The 8,342-nt window shown below is 35.6% G+C and overlaps 1 protein-coding gene across 1 annotated transcript; it reads left to right on the plus strand.

Moving 5' to 3' along the window:
- Window positions 1-513: 513 nt before the first annotated feature.
- Window positions 514-7,849, plus strand: LOC100253638 (probable methionine--tRNA ligase). Its single transcript, XM_002268960.4, has 18 exons — window positions 514-532; window positions 662-837; window positions 1,533-1,677; window positions 2,032-2,185; window positions 2,334-2,489; window positions 2,602-2,832; window positions 2,972-3,115; window positions 3,227-3,317; window positions 3,468-3,574; window positions 3,658-3,772; window positions 5,536-5,654; window positions 5,780-5,845; window positions 5,972-6,100; window positions 6,202-6,345; window positions 6,478-6,598; window positions 6,905-7,140; window positions 7,230-7,331; window positions 7,495-7,849. Exons 2-18 carry the CDS (start codon window positions 714-716, stop codon window positions 7,723-7,725), a joined length of 2,415 nt encoding a protein of 804 aa, XP_002268996.1. The 5' UTR covers window positions 514-532; window positions 662-713; the 3' UTR covers window positions 7,726-7,849.
- The last annotated feature ends 493 nt before the right edge of the window (window positions 7,850-8,342 follow it).

Below are 8,342 nucleotides of genomic sequence, written 5' to 3' on the forward strand. Positions count from 1 at the left end.
TAATTTTTTTTATTTTTAAAAATAAAAAATAGTAATAAACTCAATACAAAATATAAAATATCTCGTATAATATATATATATTTTACATTTTTAAAAATCATTTTAAACAAATTCAAAATTTGAGGTAATAAGATTTTTTTATATTAAAAATTATTATTTTTTAATGTAAATTTCTATTATTTTTTATTTAAAAAATATATATCCATAGGAAAGTATTCTAATGCATTATTAATAAAAATCATAATTAAAAAATCATATTCTATTTGAATCTTTTTTTCAATAAATTTATTAACTGGAATCATAGAAAATATTTTTCAACTTTGTAGGATGCTGCTGTACGATACGGCTATTCTTTAGAAACTTCTATGCCTTTCCCTCTGTTTTAATAATTAAACAGGATATAAAAATGTTAGAAAAGAAGAAGAAGAAGACGACGATGACTTTTTGCGGTTATAAAATGCAGTTGTATGGACTACTGAATAATAACTAGTAACTAAAAACAGAGTATCAACATCAGAAGGTAGGCGAAAAGGTATAACATCTCTCTCAAGACCAGTTTTTTCTTTCTTTTCTTTCTTTCTTTACTTTTTTTTTTCTTTTTTTCTTTTTTTTTTTTAAAAAAAAGTTTAAAACATCTGTTAAGTCTGAAATTCTCTGACAGAAACTAGAGACGCATAGAGAGAATTCCAGGGAAATCAGACAAAGCGAGAGAGATGGGAGATGAAAATGAAAAAGGAGGAAGGAAGAAGGTGCCGGTAGAGGGAAAGCGGAACATCCTCATAACCAGCGCTCTGCCTTACGTCAACAACGTTCCTCATCTCGGCAACATCATTGGCTGTAACTTCCCCTTCTCTTCCTTTTTTAATTCTTCTCTCCTTCTTGTCTTATAATTCAATCCAGTCAATTGCTTTGGTATTCCTTAATTACTCTTTGCAAGTCATGATGCGTGCTTGGCTACTTGGAAAACTTTTTCTTTTTAGTACAAGAGGATGTAGGATGAAGGCGGCAGCACAAAGTAGAATAAGTACTGAATGCATATATTCAGGAGATCAGGTCAAGGTCTGAAGAGTGGGGGTCCATAGGAGGAAGTCAACTAAGGTGGTTTATACATGTCTGACAAAACACGCTGATAAGTAAGATATGAATTAATTCAAGTACAAGGCGACACAATGAATAGAGGAAGACCATAAGGGAGCTGTCTCAAGATGGTTAGAAAATAATAATGGCTTACCTCGATGGAGCTGAATTGTGAAAAATATCAAGTTAAACTTGTTCCTTAATTTTGAGTTCGTTTCTAATTTTATCGAAAATCATGTCAGCTGTTCAGAGCATAAGGTTATGAAAAAAGAGAAAAATGTGCATGCTTTTGCCATTCTCTTTTGTGTTAGTACCTTAGGAATCTAGCATTCATGTGTTTGCTTGCACCTTTTTAACCATTTTCTTGGCTTGTTATCCACCTAATCACTGGAGAGACTTTTGTGGATTCTCAAAATTCCCTTTTTTTTAACTATATTTCCTTGGCCCTTTTCCAGGTGTTTTAAGTGCTGATGTATTCGCTCGTTACTGCCGCCTTCGCGGCTACAATGTGTTGTACATATGTGGGACTGACGAGTATGGGACAGCAACAGAGACAAAGGCCATGGAGGAGAATTGCTCCCCTCAACAAATTTGTGACAAGTAAACTGCTCACCACATCTGTTTTCTTTGATTCTCTATAATTTAGTTGTGAAAGATTTTCTTTCTGTTGCTCATGTGGCATATTCTATTGATGGCCAACCTTGTGGTAGTGGACACTCTTTGAAGAAAGTTCCATCTTGAGTTTTGCAAGATGTTAGTCGTTTAATATCTTTCACATCTTGAGGCATGTCAGGCACTAGATTCTGCTTATGACTTACTTTAGTTAATAGCTGATAAAGGCATTTTCCTTTCCTCATCCAAATATGTATATATGTCCTTGGTCAGTGAACTTAGGAATCTGGGGTTGAATTGCATCTCTTCTCACCTTTCAACTCATGCTTTCTGCTGTTGTAGATACCACAAAATTCACAAAGAAGTTTACGATTGGTTCGGCATCAGTTTTGATGAGTTTGGGCGTACATCAACTCCCCAACACACTGAAGTTTGCCAAGCAATTTTTAAGAAACTGATGGAAAACAATTGGCTTTCCGAGAACAGAATGCAACAGGTAAAACAGTTACATTGTGCTTAATTACATGTTATTATGGTTTCCATTAATTGTCACTTTCATCATCAAATTTGTTTATGAAGAAGGCATTCTCATTCGTAAATTCTGCACCATCTGTTCATTAATTTGAGGTTCAATACTAATGCAGCTTTATTGCGAGACATGTCAACGTTTCTTAGCTGATCGGCTTGTGGAAGGCACCTGCCCAACACTAGATTGTAATTATGACTCTGCTCGTGGGGATCAGTGCGAAAAGTGTGGAAAGCTATTGAATCCAACTGAACTGAAAGATCCTAGATGCAAGGTGTGACTATCTTTTTCATTTCATTGAAAATTTTCATTTGCCTACTGGGTTAAAAAACATCCAGTTGTTTTTCAAATTTTCTGCCTCACTTGAAAGATTGTATGATCAACAGGTATGCCAGTCCAGTCCACAAATCCGTGATACAGACCACTTGTTTCTCGAGCTCCCATTGCTAAAGGATAAATTGGAAGAATATATCAATAACATGTCCATTGCAGGATGCTGGAGCCAAAATGCTATCCAAGCTACATATGCATGGCTTAAAGAAGGACTTAGATCCCGCTGTATTACCAGGGATCTCAAGTGGGGGGTTCCTGTTCCACATGAAAAATATAAGGACAAGGTTGGACAAGATTTAATTTCATTTGATTTAATTTGTAGAATTGACCCCTTCTTTTTCTGTAGAGAAATTTCTTGTTCTATATGGTTTTTGCAAACAATGTTCAAAACAATTTATACTACTCTGATCACATGATACATAGGTTTTCTATGTCTGGTTTGATGCACCAATTGGTTATGTCTCAATCACTGCATGCTATACACCTGAGTGGGAAAAGTGGTGGAAGAACCCTGAAAATGTGGATCTGTACCAGTTTATGGGCAAGGATAATGTGCCATTCCACACTGTAAGACTTCATCTCCTATGCCTGAATAAACAGTTCATTATTTCTTTTTATCACAACTGGAGTTGGATTTAGTTCCTACACATGATCCTTTGCTTGATTTTTTAATTCCAGGTGATGTTCCCATCTACACTTATTGGAACTGGAGAAAACTGGACATTGATGAAGAGCATTAGTGTTACAGAATACTTAAACTATGAAGCAGGTACTCGTTAGCAGTCTGAAATGGTTCTCATCTATATAAAATTGCCCAACAGTCTTTCCTCAATTTTGATCCCTGTCAGAAATTCTCCGTGTCATGATAGCATGTTCCTTTGGCTTTTCTGATTTGTCTTTCCTTTGTATGATGCTGCAGGAAAGTTCTCCAAGAGCAAAGGAGTAGGAGTTTTTGGCAATGATGTGAAAGACACAAAAATTCCTGCAGAAGTGTGGCGATATTACTTGCTAACTAACAGGCCAGAAGTGAGTTCTTTGTTGAGCATCTAATGTTGGCTATGGATGTGTGACTGTCCTCTCAGAATCTTTAACTGATTTATCTTTGTTAGGTGTCAGACTCATTATTTACATGGGTAGACTTGCAAGCAAAGCTAAATACTGAGTTGCTGAATAATCTGGGCAATTTCATCAATCGAGTATTGAGCTTCATCGCCAAAGCTCCAGGTTAGTCAGATACTTGCAGAAATGAAAATTTAGAGTTCCTGGTCTAGATTCTGTTTCTTTGTCCTTATTTTATTTGAAATGGGAACATTTTATTCATGAAAAGTACCTAATATGAAGAATAGAAGGAGAGCCCTTTCTACACTCAAGACAGAATAATCCCTTCACCAAAAGTACTCAAAAGAAGAAAGAAAATGAAAGCTAACAACAAACTGTGCCAAATCATGGACAAACATAATACACTTTTAGGATTCACAAGACGTGTGATTAATGAAAATACCTAATATAAAGAGCAGGAGAGGGGTCCTTTCTAGAGTCAAAAAATAGAATCATCCCTCACCCACCCCCCAAAAAAACAGAAAGTGAAAAATGGCAGCCAAGGGTACCAAATCATGGGCAAACATAACTGCAAAGCATTTTCCCCTTTCGGTGAGGAAAATAGCTACTTGATTAACAATCTTTTGCCCCGCTGCAACCAATCTGTCTATATCCTTCTTCTCAACATTTCCAAATGTCGTCAAGCAAATTTGATGGACCTTAGAATAGGCAGATGACTAAGGTTCATCTATTACATCTAGAGATACATAGCCAAGTCCCTGTTTGGACTAAAGAATTCCATGACTATGTCTCATCTACCACACCTACAGATACATTGTCAAGTCCCTCTTTGGACAAAAGAATTTGATGCATGCACTAGGTAGGGATAAGACTTTGTGGAGCCTGGTGCTTTATCTCTTAAATTTCGACTTTTTGAGGTTTAATTGAAACGTTTTCTCAGGTTGCAAACCTGACAATTAGGAACAGCTAGAAATGTTCTGTTTTTGAGAAATTTGAGTCCCATTCTGTTACTGTGTTAATTTGTTTCAAATTCTTCTCTTTCCCTTCGAGTTTCTCGGTGTAAGGAACATCATACCAAAAGGAAGGAGAAATTGAAAACCAGTAAAAATTGTATTTGTTTTCGTGATACTTCTTAGAAATCCCTGTGGTAGCCTACTTCGTTGTTTCTCTCTTCTATTCTTCTCTTGTTCCATCTCCTTCTTGCATTCTTTCTAAACCTTTTCCCAAATTTTTATAGATCTCTCACCAACTTCCTTTCCAAGATAACCCTCACTTTCAAATAACATTCGGTCTCATCTGGTAAGAGATTTTCCTTTATTCGTTCAACTACAAAGCTTGGAACCACAACCCTCTTCTTGAAATTTGAAACCCTTTCAGAATGTTATGAAGTCATCAAGAAGGATTCACTTGTCTCCCAAATGTTGAATACAGAATAACCCTCCACAAAGAAGAGAGTGTGTTCTGAAGATCAACCTTGGAACCAGCATCTGGTCATTCAGAAAGAACCTCAGCAACAGCATAATTTGGACTCCTGCTTGTTGTGTTGTAAAAATGAATCTCACTCATAACTTTGGCATTGCATTTTGAATCCAAAAGCAGGTTCACAGCTTGAGGTCTTCTATACAACCATATTGAAGTGGGTGATTCAACTGAAACAATCTGTTGAAAGAAGTGGCAAACTCATCTCTTGGAGTTTACCATCCTCTGCATTTCTTTATGTGAAAAGTTATCTGTCTAGTATCACAACAGATTTTTCTATATGTTCAAAGGATCTAATTTAGGAATTTTTTGTGTTCACTGTATTCATCCTGTGTTTTATTCTTTTTGGTGGTAGCATCTGTAGAAGCTTCATGTGGCCTAAATTTTCATGAACCTGTCATCACTCAACTCATATTTCCCTAAAGCTTTGGTTATGATTCTTTGTTCAGGATTAGGATATGGGTCTAGCATTCCTGATGCTCCAGGTGCAGAATCACATTATTTGACCAAGGCATTAGCAGAAAAAGTTGGCGCATACTTAGAGCAATATATAGAAGCTATGGAGAAGGTGATGTAACATTTCTAAGTTAATGGAGTTGTCAAATTACAATCCCAGCACTTGTCCAACTAAAACTCAATATGTTCTGCATTCATTTATAAAATAGAACTCTTCGGTGTTTTTATGTGAATTAGGTTAAACTAAAGCAAGGACTGAAAATTGGAATGAGCATCTCCAGTGAGGGGAATGGGTATCTGCAAGTAAGCTTGCAAAACCCTTTATGTGGTTTTATTGACTGTTTCAGTTATGTTTGTCATATTTCATGCTTATCAGAAAGAAAAAGTTCCTTGATTAAGATGATTATTTGAATACTGAATTTTCCATAGGAAAGCCAATTCTGGAAACTTTACAAGGAAGATCGAGCTTCCTGTTCTATTGTTATGAGAACTTCAGTGGGGCTGGTTTATCTTCTCTCATGTTTGTTAGAACCTTTCATGCCATCGTTTTCACTTGAGGTAACATCAGGCTCTGCACTGTATACATTGCTACAAAATATTTACCTAATGATTATCACAGGGTGCTTACCTTTAACAGGTTTGTTTTTTATGACATGAAGGTATTAAAGCAGCTCAATTTGCCTCCTGAAACACGGCTTTCTCTTTGTGATGAAAATGGAGATCTTGAGAGGGCAAGAAAACCTTGGGAGCTTCTGCCTGCTGGTCACAAGATGGGGACTCCAGAACCTTTATTTAACGAATTGGTAAATATGCTATTTTATTACTGTCATCATTCTTTTTGTCCATTGTCTCTGCTTTGGTACTTTCTTTTTATTCTGCTAACTACTCATCAAGACCTTTCCTTTCCTTCTCTTTCTTTCTTTTCTTCTGTGCAGAGGGATGAAGATGTGGAGTTTTTCAGGGAGAAGTTTGCCGGAAGTCAAGCAGATAGGGTCGTGAAGGCAGAAGCTGAAGCAAAGAAGATAGTTGAACAATTGAAGGAAGCAAAAATTTCAGGTTTCCATTCTTTCTTCTACTGTGACTACCACTTATAATTATTGTTATCTCAAATACTATTAAGGAATACAGTTTGTGAAAGCAAAATGTTACCAGGGAAATTTTCATATCTTGTTCCAAATTTTTTGAGTAGTAGTCTTTAGTATTTGTCTGCAGCTCCATTGAATCTCATTGTAAAATTAATTGATGGAGAGATTCAATGAAGAATGGCGGTTTCCATGTTTGATTTGGAGAACGCAGACTAGGCATTGAAAAGAAAAAAACTCAAAGAGGATTTACTTGATGGTGGTGTTCTTACTTTTCTAGATGGTAATGGAAAGAAACAGAAGTCAACCAAGTCTGGATCAGAAGTCCAAATAAAGAAAAGCTGTAAATCAGAAGTTTCAATTTCTAGACTTGATATCCGTGTTGGCCTCATCAAGGAAGCTCAGAAACATCCGGATGCTGACTCCCTTTATGTGAAAGAGATAGATGTTGGTGAAGTAGCAACCCGAACCGTTGTTAGTGGCCTTGTCAAACATGTACCTCTTGAAGAAATGCTGGTATGTCCATTGCCTTTTCTTCACGCTTCTTTCGGTTAGCGAATGTAGCTGATTGAGAATCATGAATGATGTAATATTACCCTTCGCAGAACCGAAAAGTCTGTGTCCTTTGCAACCTGAAGCCAGCAACCATGCGGGGAGTCAATTCACAAGCAATGGTTCTTACTGCTTCCGACAAGAATGGCACCAAGGTAAGCCACTTGACCTCCATTGGTTTAGCAATCTTCTTAATCGATCCTTGATTTAAGCAACCAAATGATCTCTCTTCTATCCACCACTTTGGAATCAAGAAAACTGTCAGTGATTATCACACGATTGACTAGAAATGAACTGAAACCATTGTGAATATTTCAGGTTGAATTGGTGGAACCACCCCATTCTGCTTCAGTAGGAGAAAGGGTGACATTTCCTGGTTTTGAAGGCAAACCGGACCGTGTTCTCATCCCCAAGAAAAAGATATGGGAAACACTGCAATCGGACCTGCACACTGACGTACAACTGTTTGCTTTCTACAAAGACGTGCCTTTCACAACATCAGCAGGCGTTTGCAAGGTTAAGTCAATATCTAATGGAGTGATAAGCTAATTGGACACACGTCTCTTCCTGGAAATTAAGTATGGTTTGGCATAATAATTTGTAGCATGTAATTGATGTTGGCTTGTGTAGTTCCTGAAAACTTGTGAAATAGTATTAGGTAATTTTAGTTCAATTAACTTATGTTTGACCATGTATACTTAAGCAACTAAATTTGAACACAAACCCTCTGATGCAAAATAAATGTATGTTTATTTGGTGGAGATATTCTAATATATAATATATGTTTTCTACGTGGACTCATATTTTATAATATATGTTAATTTGTCAATAAATTTATATAAAGATACAAGTTATATTTAGTTGATGGGATATTATATGTATATTTTAGGATATTATATCTCATTATATAGAAAAAATACATATCCTAAAATATGATATACAATTGGATATGATATCCATGGATACTAAAACCAAGTAGCATATCCAATATTGAAATATGTTATACTTATATTTAGTTTGTAAAATGATATATATATATTATAAGTATTGTTTTATTCTTCTTTTTCAATCACTAATTTAATTTTATAATAAAAAATTTTATTTTACAAAATAAGTAATATAAAAAAATAAAAAATATATAAAAAAATTATAAATAATATATTTCA

This window comes from Vitis vinifera, chromosome 7 (assembly GCF_030704535.1).
Source record: "Vitis vinifera cultivar Pinot Noir 40024 chromosome 7, ASM3070453v1".
Taxonomy (NCBI): Eukaryota; Viridiplantae; Streptophyta; class Magnoliopsida; order Vitales; family Vitaceae; genus Vitis; species Vitis vinifera.

Excerpts from the sequence above, each read along its gene's own strand:
- LOC100253638 (XM_002268960.4), top strand. The coding sequence starts at position 714 with ATGGGAGATGAAAATGAAAAAGGAGGAAGGAAGAAGGTGCCGGTAGAG. Across the intron at positions 2,490-2,601 it reads TGAAAGATCCTAGATGCAAG|GTATGCCAGTCCAGTCCACA; the intron begins GTGTGACTATCT and ends TATGATCAACAG. Across the intron at positions 3,575-3,657 it reads TGCTAACTAACAGGCCAGAA|GTGTCAGACTCATTATTTAC; the intron begins GTGAGTTCTTTG and ends TATCTTTGTTAG.